At 31.9% G+C, this 27,089-nt stretch overlaps 1 protein-coding gene and 1 pseudogene across 1 annotated transcript; one reads left to right on the forward strand and one right to left on the reverse strand.

Annotated features, from left to right (window-relative positions):
• The first annotated feature begins 12,663 nt into the window (after window positions 1-12,663).
• Window positions 12,664-15,340, forward strand: LOC149061173 (uncharacterized; annotated as a pseudogene).
• A 116-nt stretch (window positions 15,341-15,456) lies between these two features.
• Window positions 15,457-24,021, reverse strand: LOC107168046 (zinc finger protein 862-like). The gene is made up of 9 exons (XM_089230865.1): window positions 22,237-24,021; window positions 21,812-22,116; window positions 19,235-19,350; window positions 19,144-19,155; window positions 18,903-19,045; window positions 18,816-18,831; window positions 16,942-17,064; window positions 16,207-16,287; window positions 15,457-15,659 (listed from the first exon to the last, which is right to left on the reverse strand). The coding sequence occupies exons 1-9, from the start codon at window positions 24,019-24,021 to the stop codon at window positions 15,457-15,459; spliced, it is 2,784 nt and encodes a 927-aa protein (XP_089086991.1).
• Between the last annotated feature and the right edge of the window lie 3,068 nt (window positions 24,022-27,089).

Here is a 27,089-nt window from a genome sequence, read left to right on the forward strand (position 1 = left end):
TACATTTCATCAAAACTTACTTGTATCAAAAAATAGTTGTTGTCATAACTACTGTAGATGATAAAATCACAGACAGTAACATTTAATAATACAATACCTAGTTGAATTTGAGCATAGTATGAATGATTAGGTTTGATACTATATGAACCATCTTGGTTTTTAATAATATAATTTAAATCATTTATAAGGTCACTAATAGCTGATGTTTTACCTTTATAAGGGCATTTTATTTCAATTATTTTCACAGGAATATTTTCATCATCAACAATAACTCCGTCTGGTGTATAACCTAACCATGGATTGCTGGGGTTAGTTACTAGCCCACACTCTAATACTGTTTGGTTGGTATTTTTAACATATACATTTCTAGCAGCACTTTCATATTGAATACCATGTTTTACAAATTTATTTGTAAATGACTTTGGCCATAAATATCGGCTAGCTTTTAGTGACCATTGAGCATCTGTTTTTGGAGTTTTGTGAAATGTATATAGACCATAGCATCGGCTTCCAGTAATTCTAAGTTGTCTGCATAACTCCCAGAAGGTTTTGTCCCTTTGAGAGCGATTTAAAATGTCCATAGTATCCATTGATAGTGAGGAAAAAACCTCTTTGCAGCAATCACCCATATCCATTACAGGATAGTTTTTCAAATTTTTTAGTAATAAATGCGTTGTTAATGTTAAATTTGTTAACTGTACATTTTCATTCTGAGTTAAAACAGATGAATCACCAGGTAAATGACGGCCTGATCTGTGCAAGGCTATAGCTGATGTGGGAGCACAAGCAATGAATCTAGATCTAAAATTGTATTCAACATTAATCAAAAGTAAATCTTATATAAATGTTAAATATTATGTACCTTATTAAATCAGCCATGTCAGTTCCTAAATTAATACTTGCAGTTGCATGTGTTTGTTTGTGACAATCAAATGTATCAATTGGCTTTGGCTTGTACTGAGCCAAAGTAGGCTCTTTCAGTTTGGTCCATTGGCATTTTATATCAGTTGAAGATAAAATTTCCACCTCAGAAATCAAATGTCTAAACAAAAAATATTTTTTTCACGTTGAATACAGTCATAAATAGAGAAACCACAGATGTATATATGTATATATATATGTACGTCCGTGTACGAAACCAAATAGAAATTATAAGCTTGTCCTCACGGTGCGCTAATGGTACTGGGAACAGCTGTTTCGGATAGTCACATAATGGGTGTTCGATATGCAACCTGTATAACTTAAATTGTGGTATCACATAGTTACGTAGATATTATACTCTATTTAATCTTTTTGCGAGGTTAAGTGTTTGCCATAATTATTTATTGTAACGTTTTACTACTTCATTAATCATACACCATATTTCATAAAAGATTGAACTTTTAACTTTTAACTTTTAAACTTTTAAATCCGTGACGATGGGTGGGACGGGGCGGGGAGAGGCGAAAAGCGGGATTGGTCCGGGGAGAGGCGAAGAAGAGTGGGATGGTCCGGGGAGAGGCGAAGAGTGAGATTGCGGGGGAGGGGGGAGCATTTTCTATTGCAAGTTGTGTTCTAGCTTCTTGTTCTAAGACGAGCTAGAAAAAAAAAAATATTAAATTATAGCTTAATTTGAAATTTTCGATAATATGTTAACAATATTGAACTAAAATTATAAAATTCTTACTTCCAAATTGATTGGTTTTCTTCTTGGCGCCCTTGGTTTGCTTTTTTGCTATAAAACATAATTTAAAAAACATTTAATTAGATTATGTAGGTAGATTCTATGTTATAAACAAGCCAAACTAAAAAACCTACTTTAACTGGCTTAGGCATATTAAAATTCGGGTACCTTGGATTACAATATTAATCCAAGGTAACACGAATTTCATCCAGCGTCTGGCTACTTGAGTGGAGGGCTCGATGTGTCCCATGTTCAACCCACGTTGACTGTAGGTTGTACATGGGGTACACACCGAGGTCTCCACCCAAGTTTTTATTGTTCATCTTTTCTCCGTCGAATAAAGTCTAGAACAATCATTAATATTTAATACAAAAGTAACCACTATGAGGCCATTAATTATTTAAAAATTATGAACTTACAGCTGTTATTCGTTGTGGGTTTCTCAACCAGTCTATAACTGTGAGTATACTCTTGTTAGATGGGCATTCTCTCCCACAAAGAGCGATACAGATGCACTGGACGAAGTCGGCGTATCCGCCCAGTGCATCTATAATATATTGGTTTATCATTTCGTCAGTTACATTGGTGGCCGGGATATTACGGCTTAATGCCGTATATTCCCGGACCACCAATGCAACGCATTTTCTGAAATGCATTATGAAAGCTGTACGTAAGTACTTATGACCGCAACTTATGTATATATAGTCTGAAACATATATTTTTTTAATTCAATCAAAATTTGATTCATAAAAAAAATAATAATTGAAAAAATAATGAAAATCAAACAACGTTCAGGGTTTGTATTATGGACCAGTAATAATTGTACTCTATAATTTGTCTGTGTGACAAACATTTTATAACTAACATTTTTATTGTATAAAATTCGGGTAATATATTAACTATGTAAATCTAGTAAATATTTTGGGAGAGGGAAAGGAGTTATAATAGTTATAATAGTTATAATACAAATACCAAAGATTACCAAAGATACCACGGTAAAACTTATTTCTGTGCCAATACTATAATATATATTATTATATAGACAATAGACATAATATAGCAAGTAACATAATATAAGTAATGTAATATGATCATTCAATATATTGTAAACACTATTTTCACCATGGATCTTAAAAATGTGCATAATTATTAATTTAGGTACTATAACCAACACAGCTTAAAACTAATGTAAGTACATGCATAGGTAGGCGCCTGGCGGGGGACACGCTGGGACATTTGACCCCTCCTGGCTTTTTCAAAATAATTTTTCAATTGAATGTTTTAAGATTTTTCCTCAAATCCTGACATTGTCCCGTTCCCCCTAGAAAAATTCTGCAGGCACCTATGAGTACATGGCAACAAACTAACAATGCTATATTATTGCAAATGTATATAATGGTATACATAATATGTAGAATACAATTTTAATGCAAATTTACCTTTCTCTTTTTAGGCGGAGAAATATCTAAAACTACATTTTGTACAACCTCATTATCAGTTTCTTTTACCAATATAAGTTTAGAAATAGCACCATGTCTAAGTTTTGGCATTTTCAAACATATCTTTAAACAAATTTTAGAACTAAATAAATATTTTTTGATAGATGTATAACTTTTGATGAAACAAAATCGTATTTAAAATACTTTTGTCTATTATGTATATTATAATTTCAAAAAATATTGCAATAATAATATAATACCGTATACTTGCTGAATCCTTTCCTAGATTCCCATGTTTTTATAACCAATAAAACGGACGACCAAGTTGCCAAGACGGCTGGAAAACGACAAAGGCGACGAGCGGCCCGTCAGCGGGAACCGGTTCCGGCGGCCGAGAGCTAGACAACAGCGTTACCGTCCCCTCTCCGGAGTGCAAAGTTCGCTCGCGCTAAACTACGTTGGTGGAGTAACAGGGTGACAACCTTACGACCCGACTTGATTGTGTATCCAACACATAACCTAATCTATAAGTTATAGCTTTTGTTTTTAAACATACTTTCTATAGTCTCTAACACATTTTCTATGTCCTAGAATTGTAGACAAATCAATGTTTACCCTTTTTAACCCCCTTAGGGGTTGAATTTTCAAAAATCCTTACTAAGCAGATGCCTACGTCATAATTGCTATCTTGCCCTTCATCGTGACCATAAACTATGTGTACCTATTTAGTTTAAAAATGTATTAAACTACACGAAAAAAAAATATAACCAAATGGTAAAATTTACAGATTCCTAAATTCTGATAAACATAAATTTAAAAATATAAAGCGCGGGAATTGTTTGGACGAAAAATGGCTGCTATCAATTGAGATGGCCACTCTCTTATTGTCTATGATCTCTAGTCCCAGGTATTATTGCTTTTAGCACAGCCGAGGAACTGCTATTCATTCATTATTATTTTTAATATTATATTAATATAATTATATAATATGAAAAATTTGTTTTCTAGACTATTAGACATATTATAGTGAAAATCAAATGTATTTACGATCCAAGTTTCAAGAATTATTTATTAAAACTAATAACATATTTTATACTAATTATACCTACATTAGCTACATTAAATAATAATAATTTATATTAATGGCTATTGATATGTTGTATTAGTATAGACGATATTAAATTATATTAAATTTACTTCCAATGAAATATCAAAACTTAGAATTATCAAGAGTGTGTCTATTATATAATCCTCCTTGTATACTAATAAAGTGTGCTTACCTACGACACCCGAATATAAAAACGAGAATAGTATTATACGCTATACTAACTATAATTTTGTTAAGTGACATCATATCACCTACATTCTACGGTACGATTCGTTAAAAATTTTATGTAGTTTTAGGACACTGTTTTTTTTATCCTCACGTACAATTTTGTTTTTTTAAATGAATATTTACGTATCGGAATCAGACGATGATGATGACATTTTAATTTTGGCTGCAATTATCGCGGACGAAGAAAATTATGAGTAATTTTACTTTAATTTAACTAGATACCTATTTAAAAAATGTTAATATTAATATTAAAAATAAATAAATAAATTATATTCTCATCATTTAGAAAGAAAAAAAGGAAATGTTGGGTCCACAATATTAATAAAGATCGTGAATTATTTGGCGAGTACAATACTTTAATACCCCAACTAAGAATGAATCCGACAAGATTTTTTATGTACTTCAGAATGACTCCTGAATGTTATGACGAAATTTTAACTTTGATTGAAAGTGAAATTCGTAAAATGCCAACACATTTTTGCATCCCAATTTCACCAACGGAACGACTTGCGATATGTTTAAGGTATAATAGTGTACAATATTAAGGAATTCGAAATATAACACTAATATTTTGTAAACTTGTTTAATTAATTAGAAATATTAAAAATATAAATAAATATATTTACCTAAATTAAAATATAGGTATACCTATGTATTGCGAGAGCGAAACTGTGTATACATTAATTGATTTCAAATACATAGGTTACGTTATTATTATTTCATAATATGATATTTAAAAACAATTACCTAGAATATAAATTTTGATTTTTAACTATTCTCATCAATGGGTCATTCTACCTATATTTTATTTTTTCATTCAAACAAGTTAAGTTTTTGATAAACAAATATACATATAAGTATACCTATGAATCCCTAGTATACAAAAAATTCAATTAAAATAATTAAATGCCTTGAGATAAAATGTATAGCCGTATAGAAGTTATTTTTTAATTTTATATTATTGAAAAAAATTAGTATTAATTAGGTAGGTATGGTTAATTTTAACCCATATTTATTAGTTATTAATGATAAAACAAATAATCATAATTGTGTGTAACTATTTATTAGGATTTTTAAATATATATTAAATATTAATATTAATAGTATATAATATTTTAATATAATTATTCTAATAATTCCTTATTATGTCAGAGAGGTGCAGTGACATAATGGACTTTTTAAATCGTACTCGTATCGTGGGAACTATATGGATTTTAAAAGTGCGAACGTAGAGATTTTGGATAATGGAATGGAAAATAACGGACAGTTGGTAGACAGGAATAGGGAGAAATCTCCCATCATTCGCGGAACTCTTGGTGAGGAAACTCCCAGAAAGGCCAACAAGCGGATGAGGGATGAAGAGGGTGAGGGCGTTGACCGGTTCACCTACAGCGCGGGGTCTATCTTAGATACCATAGAGTTACGGGATTATACCTGTAACTTGGGCCGTCGTGGGAGAGAACATTCGGACAAGCTTGATGCACTTATTACGGCGATGAGGGTAGAGAAGTCGACAATGACTAAACCCCGGGAAGAAGCCTTCAAGAAGATCCGAACTGATCTCATGGGCGTTGTAGATGAACTTATCTACGCGCAAATGATGATGCAGGGACGACTTCTAGAGGTCAGACACCAACGGACAAGTCAGTCGGTCTCAAGTAAGACCCCGATTAGAGAATTGACCCGGACGGAAAAGCCCACAGAGTTGCCTGCGTCTCCTAGGGACTATCTGTTCGGTGATGATATCGAAAGGGTGATTGCGGAAATAAGAGAAGAAAGGAAGGAAAATAATAATAAGCCGAAAAAGAAGTTGAAGAAGATAAAAAAGAAGAGCAAGAAAGAGGGTCCAGAAATTATAGATCTCGTGTCAGAACCGGAAGCCTCGACCTCGAAAGAAGTAAAGTCGACCAAGAGTAAAAGATCCGAGACGACTGGGGCCGTTGAAAAACGGTCAAAGGAGCCTGGGGGAAAAGAATCGAAGCCGATCGAGACTGTGAAAGGGGAGGTTCGGAAGGAAACTTCTGGGCAGCCCAAGACACAACAGCCGAAAGGGAAGACCGGGACCGATAATAGATGGACGACAGTGGTTAGGAAAAAGAAAGAGAGAAGGGTGGTCCCGAAGGAGGTGAGAATCCTCTTCGAGGAGTCACAAAGAGCGAGAGGTAAAAAGTATGGAGGGCACATCCTGAGGGTTGAGCAGCTCGGGGAGAAGGGGCCAGAAGCACCAAAAGTTGTCAAGGCAACCGAGGAGCAGATGGTTAAGACTCTCTGGGATGTTCTCTCTAGGAAAAAATGTGCGATGGTGTTTAAAAAGATTAAAAAAGTGGGAAAGGACAAGCTATATTTGGAGCCGGAGAATGAGGAGACGAGGAAACTTCTCCAAAACACTTCGTTGGACATTCGTCCAGCGGGTGAGATATATCCTCGTATAAAAGTCTACGGGGTTGAGATTGAGGTGAAGGACGAGGGGGTCGCTGCGCTCTTGGAGGAGCAGAACGAAGGTCCTGTGAATCTGAGACCGGGGTGGAACCTAAGTCTGGAACTGGTCCCACGAAGAGGAAGAAGAAAAACGAGACGGGGACGAGATGTAGAGTTCGTGGTAACACCAGAGGTTGCTGGCGAGATCGTCGGCCATACGTTGTTCGTTGGGCTGTCGCGGTGTCGGGTGGGTGCCAGCGTGGACGTGCGAAGGTGTCATAGATGCCAACGTTACGGACACATTGGTTCACTTTGCAAGGCGCCGTCGGTGGTCTGCGGACGATGTTCGGGCCGGCATCACGCTGCGCACTGTGTTGCGGACCTTGCTGCTCGCAGGTGCACATGTTGTGCCTCGAGTGACCATGTCTCGGGTGATACTGCGAGGTGTCAGACGTGGGAGGTGAATTTCTGTAGGGAAGTCCGGAAATTTAAATGGACGGTGTAAGAGTAGGTCAGGTTAACCTTCGAGCGGGCGCGCATTTTGCAGTTACACACGCGGGCGCGCGACGGTATTAACACCGCATAATTTAGAGCCGCATTTGAATTCATGTTTATTGTTTATATGAATCTTATAGTTTTTTCAATAGACAATATTAATCCGCACGTTAATTTAGAATAAAAAAATAATTTAATGTTTTGAAAATAATGTTGAAGAAACATAACTATTGACTAATATGCAAAGAATATTAAAATAATATGAACATTTATATTAAGAAAAAACATATATTTATAAACAAATAAAGTTGAAACCAGTCTTTTATTTTCTATGACATCCTCTTTTAACACAATAAATTATATAAACATCCTTTTTATACATTTTTGAGTTAATTAAACGATAACTTTCTAAAACTTTATAATACATTGGCAAATTATTATACTAACATAAATAAACAAATGATACAATAACAATCTTATTAGACTTTCATAATATAACATAAGTAGATACAAAACAAAATTACAAAATAAGTGTTTTTGAGAAATAGACTAAACTATAACTAAATTTTTTAAATATCACTTTCTTGTGAACAAATAAAATGAGCAATTTTTGTTACGAAAAAATACGAATGAGAAAAAAAAATTAGTTATACGTCATCAAAATATTCTTGGTCGTCACTTTCGGGTTGCACACATGAGTTACATCGAACAGTTTTGGTTGAATGATTTTTACAAACGTGATTACCACATTGGCAACAGGTTGTCGACGTTCTGTTGTTTTTTCTTTTACCACACAAAACGCATTTCTCGACGTGGAACATCTGGCGCACATCAAATCTACCGTGTCTACTCCACCTTTAGTAGCGTTGTAATCCATTATTTGGTTTGGTTTACCTGTACCTTCATCAGTGAAATTATCATCGTGCATTGAAGACAATACAAGTACAACTTTTTTCTTTTTCGTCACCATAGATACTAGCATCATGTCTGGTTGGGCACCGAATTGATGTGTACCAGGTTCCAAATTTCTATGCTGAACAATAAATTCGGGAGGAATTTATTTTTTATTTTTTTTTTAGGGTGCCCATAAAAGTTAATCCGTTTTTAGTAAGTTTTCAGCTAATGGAACCAGTTGTCGGTTGTAACGTTTCGCTTTGATTTTTGAATAGGTTCAGTTAGTCTGGTAACTATATCATAGGGCTTGTCGATGTCGCAAAAGGGCCCGTGTCTTGCTTTCCACAGTAAATTTCTAAATTATACGTATAAAACGTTCGGGCATCGCACAGTGCATACATCTTTAGTCCATATTTCACCGGTTTTTTGTCCATGTATTGAATGAATCCACAGCGGCCTCGGAAAGCGACTAACATTTCATCAATAGTGGTGAATTCGCCGGGAGAATATGACTGTTGGGAGTTACAAAGCAATTCAATAGGTCTCGTATTGGGGCCAATTTATCATTTTTTACCCGATCTGTCCTTGTACTTATATCATCGAAACGTATGCATCTCATAAGAAATCTGAAGCGCCTCTCACTGAAATTGGCACGTAAAATCATAAGACCGGTTCCATTTGAGGTAAACAATTCACTCAAATTTGTTCTATTAGCCCTCTTTACGGCAATCAAAAATAAGGCCCCGAAAAAAGCTTGTATTTCTTTTTGATTTGTCAATCTAAAATCACGATCCTTACTATTAGGGTTTGCAAGTTTTCTACATTGAATGTAAGTATTTGTGTGTGAAACTATTTTATCGACTATATCCTGAAAAAAAAATTGTGAAAAACATTCAATTTCCGTTTTACATTGACGAGCAGCTCCCTTTTGGCCAGGAAAAATCATGATTATATTTTTTGATTTCGTTTTTGAAATACTTGCTACTGGTTCGTTAGCCCACAAAGTCTCACCATCTTTACCAATAAAAAAACAAAAATTCTCACCTACACTTTCTTCAATTTCATCTGCAGTGGACGGTGAATCTAATTCCTCTTCAGAATCACTGCCATGATCCGATTTTTCAATTACCTCTGGCTCGAAATCAGGATCATCATGATATGAGCCATAGTCATCAAGTACATCATATTCATTATCCTCATCTTCCAATTCTTGAATAATCCTTTCAATGTCTTCTGGTCTGTTATAGTATTCATTACGCTGTCGATGATACCTGGTAGGTACAAACAATAAACATAATAATATAGTACCTACAAAATAATAATAATAATAATAATCTTCTTCTTAATCTTGTCTTATATAATAAAACGTGAATCCCTATATATATCGCTCTAAGCAACCCATGGAAGAATTTCGTTTTTCTTCCATGGGTTCCCTAAAACCGGCCAATCGCGTTACTTCCTCGCGGCGGCGGCCGAGCTATCACGATTTTTCAGTTATCGTATACTTATCAGTCATAGATATCGTGTTTTAGATTTTTCGAAACGTTTTACGCTTATTTTTTCGATTTTTCAACTTTTCGACCTTTGTCCGTCGCCGTTCGTACCATTTTCGCGTCGTCCGTTTCTTTCGCCATCCGTCGGCGTAAGGGTTTCGCTCGAAATCGGTTAGCGCGCTTCGCCGTCGCGTTCCGTTCCCGAAGCGTCCTCCGTACGTTTTCATCGGGTTTTTCGATCTTTTTTCGATCTGCTTCATATTTAAACGCGCCGTTTGCCCTTTTTTCGCGTCGTTTACTTCTTTTAAAAACCGTGGACGTGCGGTTTGTACGCCGGTTCGGTCCGTACGCTTAGAAATCGCGTTTACAACCGAGTTTACATACTGATACTTATGATGTACTGTTTTTTTTTTTTTTGTTACCTATACAATAAATATTGCTTTTGACTGTTTGAAGTACGTGTTGTTTTGTCCTTGGTACCCTAAACTCTGTTCAAAATACATATTTTTCAAGTTCATGTCGACGGCGGATCTTTCAAATATCCCTAGGGACAATACTTTTATTTTTGGTATAATATATTAAATGCGTTTATTGGTTATCCGTCAGCTAAAAGCTAACTATAAATTATAATTATTTCTATCTAACCAAATCAACTTTTGATTACAAAATGTACAATGTATTACTGGCTTATTACTGCAGTTACCTACTATATTCCTTTATCTGATTGTTTGCTCCATCACCATTGCATGCAAGTCACTACTTTTAGTATTAACACTAAACAGATATTTTTGAATAGGTAAGACGTGTTCTGTGTGTGTCTTAACTTCTTAAGATTTAGTTTATTCAATTAAATTTTTAAAGTAAATATAAATAATAAATAATATAAATATGACGTTATGTACGCGATCTAAACGGCTATTGGCATTGTTATTATTAATAAGAAGAAAGAAAAAATATACATTAAAGAAAACTAGACTTTGGGTACATTCTATGAATCGAACACGATCAGAAAACGGAGAATTCAAAAAATTATGTGTTGAACTTGAATTATATCCAGATCGATATTTCAATACCTTCAGAATGAACAAAGATCAATTCGATATATTATACACACTTTTAAAAAACTCGCTTTCTAAAAATGATACAAATTTTAGAAAAAGTATACCCGCTAAAGAGCGACTTGTAGTCACATTAAGGTAAGATACGTATTTATTATTTTATTTTTAATTTATTATACATTAGTTGTAGGTATATAGGTATATTATTTTCTTATTCGGCATAAATCGTCCATGGTCATTAGTTATTATTATTTTTATATATAAAAAAAATTAAATAATGATTAATATTAAATATAATTATATAAACATAAAAATTTATTAGAATTAATAGAAGTGTACCCATTAATTTTGCGAAGAATAATGATTATACTCATGAAACCCATTGTCCGCGACCGACATATTACTTTGAGAATAATCCATTGCTGATGATTTTGCTGTGTTAAGAGGAGTTAAAATCGGTGCATAAACAGACGAGTAGGTGGAATGCCCTGAGTTGCTTGAAAAAGGCGAATTTGAATAATTATTTCCAAACTCAACATCAAACAAAACTTGTTGAATTTTTATTTTTGCAATAGCATTTTGTTTTGGTGTCATACGTTTTAATGTCGGAAGATAACTTAATAGAAATTGTTCATCAATATTATCTTCTGGTGCTTCATTTTTACGCTTTTTAGTAGCTGAAGAACATTTATTTATACGTAATTTAATGTTATGTTCAATTTGTTCATTGCAACGTTCTGGAGTTGTTGACACTTCATTAATAATATCTGATTCTCTTTCCGGACTGTTAATTCTTTGTTGATTACAGATTTCAGAACTTGAATAATTCCCAATAGTCCTATAACATATTAAAAATAACGAAGTTATTGATTATTTAAAATAATTTTGGTTGTTACGCAAAATAATTTAAAAATTTTAATTTAAAAAAAAAATTATAAACTTACTCTCTAAACTCTATATATGGCAGAGCTTGCGCTAATGGGTAGTTCTAACCAATGTGGGTAGTTCTAAATTGAAATGGGCAACTCTAAAAACCAATTTGGTCAGTACCAAAAATCGTGAATTTTCTGTATTATTGGAATATGTAATATTGTTTAATTTAAGTAGGTATGTATTTTATTTAATATTTTTTACACAAATGTTATCAATCCATTCCATAACATTTATTATCATATACACATAGAAGATTGTGTAATCTATATGATAACACGATGCAATACAGAAAGTGATAATAATGTGACCATTAAATTCGTCATGTTTTATGTTTATTTTACTAATTACTTAGACGAAGAAGTGACCAAGTGAAAGTGACGTGCGTAGCGAACATGGATTTAAAAAAGGTAAAACACTAATACAGTAATACTAACTTACTATATAGTATACCTACCTATTTAATTATTTAAATGGTACATACTAACATATTATAATTTATAAATATAAAGTAAACACATTTTTTTTTATTCTTATCCAGCAAATGTCACCATATTATTACTATTACAAGGATATAATTTGACATGTGGACCGTCACCAAAGGCTTCAATATTATTTATCATATTTAAATAATATTGAAGAATAAAGTACTTCCTACATTCAGTATGTACTATGGTATATATGTATCCATAGCACCCAATTTAAGCTTGCATTATCTTAGTTTGCTTATATAAGTTGATTAAATAGCTTAATTATTTATATAATTATTTCTTCTCTGCTTTTATTGTTAAATATTGGCATATTTTTTCGGTTCAAGTTTAAATGATGCTGTTTGCATGAATGGCTGTTATTAATATTAAGCGCACAATTTTATTTAAATGTTTTAATGTTTTATTATAAATTAATCAATATTTCAAAACTTGAATTTTAGAATAAAAAATTAGCCCCAAAAAGCAGTTCTGGTCTTATGAAAAAATTGCTTTATAAAAGTAAAAATACTGATCTTAACATAGGTATGTTAAATTAAAATGTTAAATAAATAATAGATTTTTACCTAATAATAGATAATTTAGTAGATAACTTAATTAACACCACAAGCGGCAATAGCACTTCAGTAAACAGCTTGGATAACACCATAAATACTGAGATTAGCGAGATTCAACAAAAGAACACAACTTTAGTTAATGGTAAATATTGTTTAGAACGTTTTTATAATATTTTAAATGTATTTAATAACCAAAACTAATAAAAGTAATACATATTTCAGACAGTAGTAGCAATAGCACTACAGTAAACAGCTTGGATAACACCATAAATACTGAGATTAGTGAGATTCAACAAAAGAACACAACTTTAGTTAATGGTAAATATTGTTTAGAATGTTTTTATAATATTTTAAATGTATTTAATAACCAAAACTAATAAAAGTAATACTTATTTCAGACAGTAGTTGCATTAAACATTTTCATTTTAAAGGAAAACATTTGATTCGTTGTGAGCCATGTTATGCAGAACAAGACATAGTAAAGCGATATAGTAATAATAAATCTAAAGTTCCTGCAATCGCTCAAGAGTATGGAACTAAATATCTTCTGAAAGTATTAAATGACCATCTGTCTACCACATATCACATAGAAGCGATTAAGGTACATAAGTATAAAACTTTAAATACTTCTGAAAAAATGGCCATAACTCCAATGGGAAAAGCAGTCAATCAAGCAAATGACAAATTGGCGAGGAAAATTGGCTGTCTTATGATTCATGTTTATAATGATGCTAAGAAACTTACACTATCTGCTTATTCTTTTCCCAGCCGGGTTATTGTATCACAAAAAGCAAATTTGTTTCAATTAAATGGTGAAGTATCAAATAATATTGATGATAGTGAACTTCAGTATCTAACACCACACACTCATAAAGACCTTCTAGATCTAGAATGTATTGTAGAAACTCATCAGTCATCTTTTGTGGAAGATATTCTTAATAATTCACTCGCATTGTCTTTGCGCTGTGATGGAAGTGTTGACCGAACTCAAATCGATAAAATGTATGTGTTGATGAAATCTATTACACTAGAAGGAGAAGAAAAACTTTATTTTCTTGGTGCTGAAGAACCTGTTGAAAGGGGTGCGAAAGGTATGTGTGATGCTTTAAAAACAGCATGTGTTAAAAGACTTGGAAATGAAAATTTCAACAATATTTTGAAAAAAACATCTTCTCTAGTTACTGATGGAGCGAGTTCGAATGTAGGACAAAAATCTGGCTTGTGGACCTTATTAACAAATTTGAAAAAAACTGCATGTGGAACTGAAGTTATGAGCCCATTAATTACTTTATGGTGTGCTGCACACCGTTCAAATCTAGCATGAGAGTCAGTGAGTGAATCGGTTCCTGAAGTTAGTTTACTTTTTCAAAAACTTGTTGGTTTAACTACATTTTTTCGAAGATCTGGTTTGAGGACACGAGAATTGAAAAATATTGCTCTTGAGTATAACCTCAAATTGCTTCAACTTCCAAAAGTTTTTGAAGTTAGATGGTCTCAGTTTTCATATACGCTTCTTAATAATGTGCTGGTTTCATGGTCTTGTTTAGTCAATTATTTTAAAAATTCTTCAGATAAAGTTCATGTGGGCCATTTCAAGTTTCTTACTCATGAGTACAACATTCGCCTTATGGCAGTTCTGGCTGATGTTTTATACATTTTTTCAAGGTATCAACAACAATTGCAATCTGATGAATTGAATGTTATTTCAATGGATGAAAAAACTATGTACATCATTAATAAAATTGAAATGTTAAAGTCTACCCCACTTATAGGAGGTTGGGTTGAGGCTTTAGACAAACAAGTAGTTATCAATAAAGATGGTTCACTTACATTAAATTCAATAACTATAAAAAGTATAGAAATTCCACGTCATAAATCCCATCATAAGTTTGTTACACAAAATAGATGTCTTGCAGCAGTTAAACAAGAAATTGTATGTTCTCTTCAAGAATTTTTAAAACAAAGATTTTCTATTGATAAAAATTTACTGTCAATTATAAAACCATTTGTTGTACTATCTTCTGTAGCATGCATCAAAGATATTCATAATTTAATTGGCGCAGATATAGATTTAAAAGAATTTTCATTGGAGTATGATGAATTGATATCAATGGAAAATATATCTGAATTACGAAAAATGAACCTTATTAAATTAGTAAAAACATTATGTGGCTCAAAATATTTTCCAAATGTTTGTACAATGTTGGCAAGAGTGGCAGCTGCTAAACCTCATAGTGCTGATGTTGAACGTTTGATAAGTGCCAGCAACTTATTAAAATCACCATTACGCTCAACTATGAATATTGAGACAGAAAACTTGAGCTTATATATAAATTATAATATGCCACCATTATACGGTTGGGATCCTAGGGACACAGTTTACCATTGGATGTCTAAAAAGAAACATCGAGTCCTCAAAAGAAGAAAAGGAAAGGAACCAAGTTATTTTAGTGGAGTTTTCTTTGAAGCATCTGGTAAAAACAAAATTATCAATAGTGACGATAGTGACGATAGTGGCGAAGACACTGAAGATAAAAAAAAAAAAATTTTAATTTGTTATTATTATTAATAAATTATAATAAATAAAGTAATGTATAAAGTGTTTACATGTGTGGTCAATATATAGTTTGGTAAATAGTGGTAATTAAGCGAATTTAGCGAGCGACAAATTTACTTAATCTGCATCTACAAAAATATTAAAATGTTGGGCAGTTCTAAAATTTTCTTAGCGCAAGCTCTGATATATGGAATCAAAAATGTCATTTGTGAATAATATGACCATTTCGATTTTTTCCCTCCTCCAGAACCACTAGGTTGCTTTTGACTTTTATGCATTTTTATAAAAGTATCTCTCAATGACCGCCATCTCTTTTTTACTGTATTGACATCTACAATTTATTATAACATATAAATAAATAATTATGTTTTTATATTGATTGGTTTCCTAATTTACTTTTATTAATTTCGTTTTATAGATATTTAGCAACCGGTGCATCATTTCGGGATTTAGCATACCGATTTCGACTTGGGGAATCAACCGTTAGTAATATTATTAAAGAAACATGTAATGCCATTTCAAGTGTACTCAAACCATTATTTATGCCACAAATTAACACCGAAGAAAGTTGGAATAAAATAGCTCATCAATTTTATTCTAAATGGAATATTCCAAATTGTGTTGGAGCTGTCGACGGAAAGCATGTTTCAGTTTTTTGTCCAAAGAAATCGGGCTCTTTATATTTTAATTATAAAGGTACATTTTCAATCGTACTTATGGCAGTAGTCGATGCGGATTATAAGTATATTATGACAGAATAGATATAGGTGCGTACGGACACAATAGCGGTGGTGGTATATTTTCACATAGCAATTTTGGAAAATTATGGTTGACAGATAATCGTTCAACTTTAAATGTCCCGGAATTAAAAAAGTTACCAGGTACTGAAATAAGTGTTCCATTAGTTTTAATTGGAGATGAAGCATTTCCATTAAAAGAAAATATATTAAGGCCTTTCCCTGGAAAAAATTTATCAGAACGTGAACGAATAACAAATTATCGAATATCTAGAGCTCGGCGCGTTGTAGAAAATGCTTTTGGCATTACAGTACATAAATGGCGAGTGCTTCTTAAAAAAAATTGAAGTTAATGCAGCTTTTGCAACAAGTATTACATTGGCATGTTGTATTCTTCATAATTTTCTAATTGTTGAAAAAAAAGAAACACCTTATGACATTTCTGAAACGACTGAAACCCACACTACAATAAGTGAAAATCAACAATTACATACAGTCAGATACAATAGACCAACTAAACGTGCAATAGATGTACGAAACCATTTTGCTGATTGGTTTATTTCACCTGCCGGAGAAGTTCCATGGCAGTATGAATATATCAATAAATAATATACTCAATTTGTGTTTTATTAAATATATCAATGAATTAAATATAAGTAGTTAGGTAATAACATTATTATTTTATATATTTGTTTAACTTGTACAATTAAAAATATTATTGACAAACATTCATATATTCATTATACTTATTGATATGCGGATATGCCATACCAAAAAAATAAAAAATGTAAATAGTATAAGTGATTTTTATTATTTTTATTTTTATTATTTTTATTTATTTTATTTTTATTTTCATTAAAAATATTAAAAACTTACCGTCATTTTTAAGCTCATTGGCTACTTCCTTCCATATTTCTTCTCTATATGTGGCATTCTTATAAGTTCCCAAACTTTTGTCATACAGTACTGGCCTCTTCTCGACTTCAACTATTAGCTGTTCTTCCATATTTAAAAAAATATTTGTAATAATATATATTTTTAAGGAACTACTGGACCACACTTCTTAAAACTTAAAATGTATATTATGTTCGTATGACACAATATTTTAACTACGTTCAAAGTAACGGACTAAAATAGTTTTGTCCGTAGTCAAAGTATGGGTATCTACTATCTACTGATTATATCATTGGGAATACTGTGTTGATTACAAATTCTGAAGATAAAACTATTTTAAAATATTAATAAAATATGGTTCTATTCGAATGTCGACGCATTCAACTGATAGCAATTTTATATCGTACGTCGACGCGCCGGACGGACGTACCCGACTTTTGACGCGTCGTACCTGGTGTGCGGATTCGTATTTGAATACGTTAAATTCAAAAAGAGTACGTTGACGTACGTCATCGCAACGGACATCGACGTATTTAGTGTGGGAAGGCTTTAACCATTTACGATCCGTCTTCCATAATAAACCATTTTCTAGGGAAAAACCCATTTAATTAAGCTATGTGTGTGTATACTGTATAGTATATAGTACATTATATAATATCGGTCCATTACTTACGATTGTTATCATACTATTCATACTTATAATACTATCCTGTATATAGTGAAGATAATAGGTATACTCCTAATATATTATCTGCTATCATAAATAAATCGTATGGTGTTGTGGTGGAGAGGGCGACTTTAGGTTTGCGGAACGACGCCATCGTGTGCAACGTCAAGCCATATTGTCTATGTCTATCTGTATGATACATTTTGAAGACAACTGAACATGTAACATTGTATTTATTAAGAAGATTTGTAAGTTGTAATAAATTGATAACGTTGTAATCTTATGCTATGATGTTTGAAATCCAATTTGTATTATACACTCACAGTGAATTACTGTTAATTTATTAATTCATATTTTATGTTTGTTAAAAAAAACACAGAAAAATTACCATTTCAATGTAATAGTTTAATTAAAAGAATTTATGTTGATTCATTAATTTGATTACTACACACAATTTTTGATTAAACATTAAAATGTAGTATGAATAACTCACTATTTAATATTTAACATATTATTTGACTTAAACTGTATTCATAACTTTCTACATATCATATAATATACCACAAACTTAATATGTTGTTTGTGTTATTGTTACATGCATATAACATAAACTCGACATTATTTTTTAATGAATAACTTTATAATACAATTTAAGATGAAAAAATTTCATGAATTACCTACTACCACCAGTACAAACTAATTACCTGTTGCTTTATTTACATTAGATCACTAAGACACTAAGATACGTAATAATTATATTAATCGGATTATATTTGTTTTAATGCAATGATGACACCCTATGCCATGATTTGTAACCTTTAATTATAATAGTTTTAAGTTTCCACCTGTGTACACAACCTTTTTTCCGAATGAAAAAGAGAGTGAACATACAGTTTTCTACCCTTCATTTTTCAACTGTTGAGTGACTTCATAACTTTTTAAGAACAAACGCTTGATCACAAAGATCAAAACCCCGATATACATTTCCTTTCAATTTAATACACACCACACATTATAGATATTATCTTATGGATATATATCTGTTCACGAAGAGTAAAAACTAACAAAAACAACAACAAAAAACCAAATAATTTAAAAAAAAAATGTATTGTTGAGCTGAAAACAAATAAAATTAATTTAATATTACAAATCATTGTATTTAACTAATATTGTTCAACTGAAAACTTACTGGATGTTTCCATGCTCTGAAATTTATAAAATGTATTGAATTAGCATTTTCGTCAGCAACTATTTAAAATTAGTATTAGATACTTACATCACCCTTCACCTCCACCGCCGCTATTCCATTTGTCACTGAAGACACGGCGGGGTCTTCGGTGACAATTGGTGGCTTTGGTGGTGGTGTTGATGGTGGTGCGGGAGGGGGCGGCACAGATTGCCGTCTAGGAGTCGGTGGTGCTGTAAAAATGATTAATATTAAATACAACTGCAGGTCGTGGTAGAATATCACACTTACTCACCAAAACAATTCCGCACTATGTGCCCCCTCCTCTTACACCTAAAACATCCTGAAACACAAATAAACAATGTACAATTTCATTAATAGCATACTTGATCGAAATTTGTATTTGGTACGAGTCTACTCACTGAGGTTTTTTTTTCCTCTTTGCTGCAGGCGGCGGCCAGGGTTGGAAGGGTATACAGGTGCATTGTACACCTGTACACCCTTCCCAAAAAATTTGAAATTTTGAACGACTTTCATTCTAAAACAGAAAAAAAAAACTTTAATGAATAATTTTCGCAGTTAATTAATCTACTTCTGCGACGTGTAGGATTGCATTACAACATTTAAGAACCTATACAGCATTTCAACAAATCGCTTACTACACACTGACTCTGGTTATCACAGAAACGTTTTCATCTACAGATCTACAAAATTTTTATAAAATTACACATCATTATGAATTACCGAAAAATAAACTGAACACGTGGCATGTTACAACGACAAACTACACACATTACATATGCGGTGACTTCCACAAAAAAAATTATTTTTCCATAGAAACTATTCTGCGTATAGGTACACGTTAGTACGTTACGTGTTTCGAGTTAAGAGGCTGTCAGCGCAGCGATGTTACTATAAATTTCTAACCCAAGAGCCACAATTTTATGGCCCATAAGAATCGTTTTTTTTTTTTTTTTTTATTAAATTTAAAGTAAAATTATAGTGAACAACAGTTTTAACGGTATAAACCTAACCTTTTGACTATACAGAGTGGTTTTTAATTATTGATTTTGGTTACCTTCCAGTCCCTAAAATATCCAAATTTTCGTACTACACAATACACACATAGTCCCAAATCAGTCAAATTTAAATTATACATAGTACCTATCAACCTATCAATTAATATTAATATGTATTTACAACAAATAATTTTATTTAAATAAAGTAGAATTTCTATTTAACAAATTTAAAGGTTCTTTAAACAAATTTGTGAAATAGAATTTTTGTTGAAAATTTTTTTTTTTATATAACGCACATCATTTTAAGTGTACAAAATGCATGAAAATAATAATACATAATATCAGAAATAAATAAAAATAAATTTAAATTACCTATATGGGGTATGTGAATTATAGTTTTTTTTTAATTCTTTGTGGTCGAAGAACTTTCTGATATCCTGTATTAATATTATTATTTTAAAATTGTATAGAATATATTATTATATAAAGGTTTAATGTGAATAACACACTTTTAAATTTCGTACTGCACGCTGAATTTTTCGTACTACACACAATTTTAGGGACTGTGATACCTACAATAATTTAAAAAACACGATTCATTAAGAATTTACAAAAACAAAACAACCCGGAACACGTGTTTTTTTGTGATTGTAACCACATATATAGAGTATTAGCGATTTCAATAACAATTTACATTTCTGCAGAAATAATTCTACATACCAGTGCATGTTACGTAAAGGGATACCGTTCTACACGTAGCAAAAGGATTTCTGCTTTACGATAATTTACGAAGATGATTTAAAATTTTGATTTTGATTATCGCACGAACATTTTAACTTTTCCAAATTTTATGAAATTATAAATCAATATAAATTATTATAAATAAAAAACAAAAAACTGAACACGTGGCCTGCAATGACCACTGCACAGTGCATAGTGCAATGACTAAAAAAAAAAAAGAAAGATTTTCTCATACATTACTTTACAGCAGTGTTACCGTGTTTGAGTTAACTTAAAGGAATACCTACAAAAATTCACATTGATTCAAACGCACATGTGCCGAAAAAGGCCTTTCAACTTTACGATATTCTACTAAATGGTTATCGAATATTTTCTGGGATATAATATCATATTAAATATTAAAATTATTTTAAAGTATTTAAAAAAGAAAATAAATTTAAAAACACCTGAGACAAATCTAATATATATAAAAGTACCTTAATCAAATATTTAATATCAACAAAGGTCTACTTACTCGATTACCGCTGGATTGTTATGAAATTAGTCTTACCGTCTCCCGATCACATAGCCTGTTGCCAAAAAAGTATTTTCCATCACTCTTCTAAATTGGTTACATACGATAACGGACGTATCGATAACTGCGCGATTAAACGAAAGGTGCGTATGACAGAGATCAATAGTGGATACGGGAGATAGACAGAGACCGTGTCGTAAAACGCGCCTTCGATAACAATATATTTATGTATAGAAAAACATTAAACACCGTTCGATCAAATATCATTCTTTATATAACTTAACATTATACCATAAAACTTTACTATCTACACGACTACACGCATAACATGATTTTTGAATGTCTATGAAATCCGCCTTATACTAAAATACCTATTCAGTCAGGGCCTAAAATTTTAAATTTTTCGTACTACACATTATATTTTAATTAAACGTTTATAACAAATAATGTACACAGATGATGAAGATTCTTCTGAAAATTGATTTTAATTATCAATTAGGTATAAAATAAACCAGTACTTCAATATTTGTTTATCTAATTGACTATTTTTATGATTTCAATAAAAAAATGCATTTTAAACACATATATTTTTATTTAGGTATGTATACTTAATTATTTAAGAAATATTTTTTTTTAAATAAAAAAACTGTTATGAAAATTAAAAATATAAATGTCCTTATATATACTTATGTAATTTATTAATTAACTAATTAAATTATTAAAACGACACTTTATTATCTAGTAAATTTGTTTTTTTTATAGATTTGCTTTTATCAAATACTCCTTCAAAATATTCTTGTAAAGTTGCTTTTGGATGTATTTTAGAGTGTCTATTTCTTTGTTTTAACCATTGAATTACAGCAGGTAATGGATTAAATTGGCTCACAGTACTCATATTAAATTTAATATAAAGTGCATTATTTAAAACATCTGGAGACAATGAGCTTCTTTTAGAAGTTTTCATAATATTATAATATGAAATCAGTCTTTCAACATCTGCTGAATGAGGCTTTGCAGTGATTATACGAGCCTGTAATTAAAATAAAATATATAATAATTAATAAACATATTATATCAATTTAATTTATTCATAAAAAATTAAATTTTAACTACTTCTATTGTTTATAAATTAAATATTTTAATTTCTAACCACTGAAACGCTAAGTGACTTCCATGCAGTGTTTTTCAATAATTTTTTCAAAAGCATTTCAGAAATTGTTTGATTTTGTATAGTCTCAATGCCACTAGCTTCGCGATATGATGCAACAAATTCATTTAATTCATAATCTGGACAAATAATTTTGTGGCAATTTTTCAACTCTGCATCAGTAACTGAATCATTCAATTTAGCCAATGGTTTCAATATGGACCAATTTGAGGTATCCAAACGATCATTAAAGTATGTTAAGATATGTTCAATTGTATCATGGCGAATTGCGGTGAAACACCTATTTTCAGAAACATAATAATTATGTCTTTTTTTTTTCCTATTGTATGCTTGGTCTTTCTCTTTATCAAATAATTCTAGATCCATAAGTGTGATTGTATCTAAAACTGAGTTTTGTGAAGAACTTGTATAAACTAACTTATTTTTTAACAAGTCTTCCCAGCCACCAGGAAATGTAGACAAACGAAGGTTTTCAATACTTTTTACTAAAATATTTCTTCTTTCTTCGATGTCAAATATTAAAATATCATCAGACTGGATCTGTTTTTGAAATCTTGAGTAAAGGTAACCGAGGTCTGTTATAAAGCACAATAATTTTAAAGTATTTAGGTTAGTCAGCATTCTATAAAAACCATCAGCTTTGGCATCTTTTTCTTCAATAAGTTTGTTTTTAAAAAATTTGACTAAAATTTTCCAATTTTTTAATACACTAACTATTAAATCATATGTGAATTCAGTCCAGCGAATTTCAAAATATTTTGGAAGATGTTTAACTGTAACATTTTCTTCTTCAGCAATTTTTTTAAGTTCTTTTGTCCTAACACCAGATTGGTGAAAGTATGTTGAAATTGAGGAACAAAGTTGTATAATGTTATACAATTCTATCACATTAGTAGTAAGTGACTCCCAAGCCAAAGCTGAACGATGAACTGCGCACCACATTTTTAAAAGAGGAAGCTTTACAGATTTTTCTTTTCTATTTTCCTCAAATAATGCCCATAGTCCTGATTTTTGTCCAACATTAACACTTGCACCGTCAGTCACTAAAGAGGATATCATATTCAACATCTCTTCCCAGTCAAATAATTCATTAATTGCAGACTTGATTGCATTAAAATGACCTTGTGCTCCCCTTTGATTTGGTTCTTTAAATCCAATAAATACAAGCTCAATTTCACCATTTTCTGTAATAACCTTTGCTAAAATATGAATATTATCTATTTGAGTTCTATCTACAGAACCATCAACCCTTAATGAAATTGCTAGACATTTCCTTAGCTTTTCTTTAAAATTATAAATATCAGCTTCAACTATGCATTTGGAAAAATCACGATAACTTGTAGGGTTTATATATTGTAAGTCTCCTTCTTTTGGTATAAATGTATGAAACTCTTCACTTATTTTTAATCGTTCTCTCTTTAAAGCTACTACTTCTCTTGATGGCCATGACCAGGCGCTTAATGTTCCACTTTTGGAATCATTAAATATGGTACACATATATTGTGCAATTTTTGCTGCCAGTTCTTTATTTTGTTGAGATATATATTTGTTTATGCGTGCAGTGATTTGTAATTCAGCTTCTGATAATTTAGACAAACGTTCAACTTTTAAACATTCAGTATGTTCATTGGATTTTAGATGTTTTGCCATAAGTTCCTTGCGAGGAAATGTTCCAAATTCAGTGCAAATAGGTGGAATATGATTTTTTTGCTTACAATTTAATAGCACTGTTTGCTGGTGTTGATAGCATACCTTACACCTAACCATTTTTCTACCTACAGTAGAATTTAATTTTTCAAAAACACAATCAAATTTTACTTCATCATTACTTTTTTCACCATTATCAATACTACCATCAAGCAAAGCTGTCATGTAAAAAGCAAAAAAGCATTTGTAAATGAAATTGATTAATTAATATAATTGATATATGGAAATAGGTTATACAGACATATTTAATAATAGAAAACTGAAATTTAAGAAATTTCAATTTCAACTTAAAAAGCATAATAATAAAATTATTATATGGATATTTTTCATCTTTTCCAATATTATAAATAATTATTAGGCGAAGACGTGAAGCTACATATTAATTAAAATATTATACAACCCATAGAGCTAAATAAGTGTATTTAATATGCAAAATTGAAGGCAGTTGTTTTTGTGAGAAATTTATAGATACTGTTATCTGTATGGTGTACAATGTGCTTAAAGCTTGATTAAAATAAAAATAAATATTTAGACTTACCTCGACTATTAGTTGTATTCGCATTAAGTTTTTTTTTAATCAAATACTTATCCATTTTTTATAATTTTAACGTATTAATATACTAAATTTGTAAAAGTTAATATTATATTTCAAACAAATTAACAATTCAAGTATTTAACATTGGAAAACAAATAACTGTTATCCTTATGGACCTTACCAGTACCTACAAATTATTTAACCACGAAATAGATTTAAATATTTAATCTATTCTGATGAATTATGAGCGTAGACAGTCGATGTTTATTCTCATAAAATTCAAAAATATTGATAAGTCACTAAAATCTAACTGATAAAACGTGATGATTGATATTTGAATGGATAAAATTAAAATTTAATGAAAATCTATGTCACAGTGTTGCCAGACGTACAAACATTTTAACTACCGTATGAAAACCGAAGATTTCAAAAATTCAAAACATTAATTATTTACTACACACTTTTGAATTTCGTAGTACACATTTCACTTTTCGTACTACACAAAGTGTGTCGTAGTACACACAATTTTAGGCCCTGTATTCAGTATTCCCTAAATATTAATTCCACTTATCGTCGTGTCTGCATACTTAAATTTATGTAGCACATTGTCCAACTTGAGTATGGCTTACTTGAAAATTAATCGATGTTCATCTCTGTTGACTGACTTGCTAGACACTTCAAAATGAATTTCAAAATATTACTTTTTTTTTTAACATACGAAAAAGCACCGGACATGTGACGTGAGGCCGTATTATTCAATTGCCGACTTTCGTGGGCAATGTGAGATATCTAGACACTCAAACTCGAAATTCAAACTTCCCGCCTTCGGAACGTGATCACCAACACCGAGTCTTATCAAAACTCCTTATCACATAGACAATTTTTGTTTTTCAACCAACAATTCATTTTTTTTGTTAAAAAATAAACTACGACATTATTGTTTCCAGCCAACACCAACCACTCACAGCGAGTCTCACGGACCCCCGAGTTTCAGGACAGCGAGTTTCCGATGGCAGCTAGTAAAATTATAAAATAATAATAAAAAATAAATAATAATCAATTATAATAAAAATAATAATAATAATAATAATAGTCATAATAAAATTATAAAATCACACTTACATATTAATATATTATCGATGTCAGGCGCAGGTTGAAATAGAAACGGCAATAGGCACACAACGGTATTTACACCGCAGTTACATATGCATTGGAAGTAATCGTGTTTGAAACTAAATAACAGCGCACCCGAAAATGCTAAAATTATAACAACTGCCTTATCTTACGACTAGATAAGAAATTAGAGATTATCTAATGGATAGGTTCGCTGCATGAAACTTACAACGAATGGGCGCGATTATTTTTAAATGTGCGGTGTAAAAACCGTCCGCGCGCCCGCTCGAAGGTTAATCTGGGACGGGGGAGACTGGCAACAGACGACCTGCTGTCCGAGGTAATGGAGAGAGGTCTGGATGTCGTGTTGATCCAGGAGCCCCACGTGACGAAGAGCGGGACGTTTGCCAACCTTGGTAAATCAGCGCTCAGAATCATAGCGGGCAACTCGCCAGGTGAAAAATTAGCGGCTGCGGTGCTAGTTGTTAACCCGTCATTGGGCGCAACACTGGTAACGCAGTTTAGCGGGACTCACTTGGTGATAGTGGAAATCTGAAGCGGAAATCGGAGCCTATTCGTGGGCAGTACGTATTTCCAGTTTTCAGAAAGAACCGAGCTCCACGTCGAAACGGCTATCCGGGGACTTGGAAATGCGGACTGGATCATCGGTGGCGATGTGAACGCAAGGTCTAAACTATGGAACGACACACATACAGACGGGAAAGGAGAGTTGGTGGAGGATATGATAATGTCAGGTGAAATGATCTGTTGTAATACAGGATCGGTACCGACCTTTTACACCAGCATGGGCTCGGCGATACTTGACTTGACGCTTGCGTCAACGAAAGTCGCCGTGAACATCGGTAACTGGAAGGTACACGAGAATGCGATTACGAGTGATCACAGACTTATCACATTCGACTTCAACGACGAAACGGAGGAGACGGTAACAGGAGTAGGAAAAAGTAAAAGGTTCAATGTCCGGAAAACCGGTGTCCCGTCATTTTGACGCGGCAATCTTGACGCACGTCAAATGGACGCGGCCATTTGGACGAACGACAATTGGACGCATACGTCATTTTGACGCATGGAATTTTGACTCCATCACTTTTAGGCGCAAGTCAATTTTGACGCAAAACAAAAATATAATTTTATACTTATTATAATACGTATAATATTGTAAAATAATACGACGTTCTGTTTAATGCTCGATAGTCTTTCTTAACAATCTTATTTAACAATAAATATAAGTTTGAATTTGCTTCATAATATTGAGCCACATAAGTATAGGTTAAAAATATATATCTGCAATCTGAATCCCGGACGAAAAGACTTTTTGACCGATTATCCTGTAATCTTTAGTAATTTGTTAATCTTTATGGTCACATAAATGGTACACATTTTATCATTATCTTAATATTACGGTTTGCCATTCAATTATACCTGTACATTAATACATGGGTGCTTCAGTGTGCTTTAT

Source organism: Diuraphis noxia, unplaced genomic scaffold (genome assembly GCF_037042655.1).
Source record: "Diuraphis noxia isolate RWA-SAM2 unplaced genomic scaffold, SU_Dnox_SAM2 contig0001, whole genome shotgun sequence".
NCBI classification, from domain to species: domain Eukaryota; kingdom Metazoa; phylum Arthropoda; class Insecta; order Hemiptera; family Aphididae; genus Diuraphis; species Diuraphis noxia.

What these genes read in the sequence shown, in the direction of transcription:
- LOC107168046 (XM_089230865.1), bottom strand. Translation starts at nt 24,021, where the DNA reads ATGGTTAGGTGTAAGGTATGCTATCAACACCAGCAAACAGTGCTATTA. An exon ending in TTACTAGATAATAAAGTGTC is followed by an intron (nt 19,351 to 21,811) that starts GTTTTAATAATT and finishes TTTCTGTTTTAG; the next exon opens with AATGAAAGTCGTTCAAAATT. An exon ending in AACACTTATTTCAGTACCTG is followed by an intron (nt 15,660 to 16,206) that starts GTAACTTTTTTA and finishes AATAAATTGTAG; the next exon opens with ATGTCAATACAGTAAAAAAG.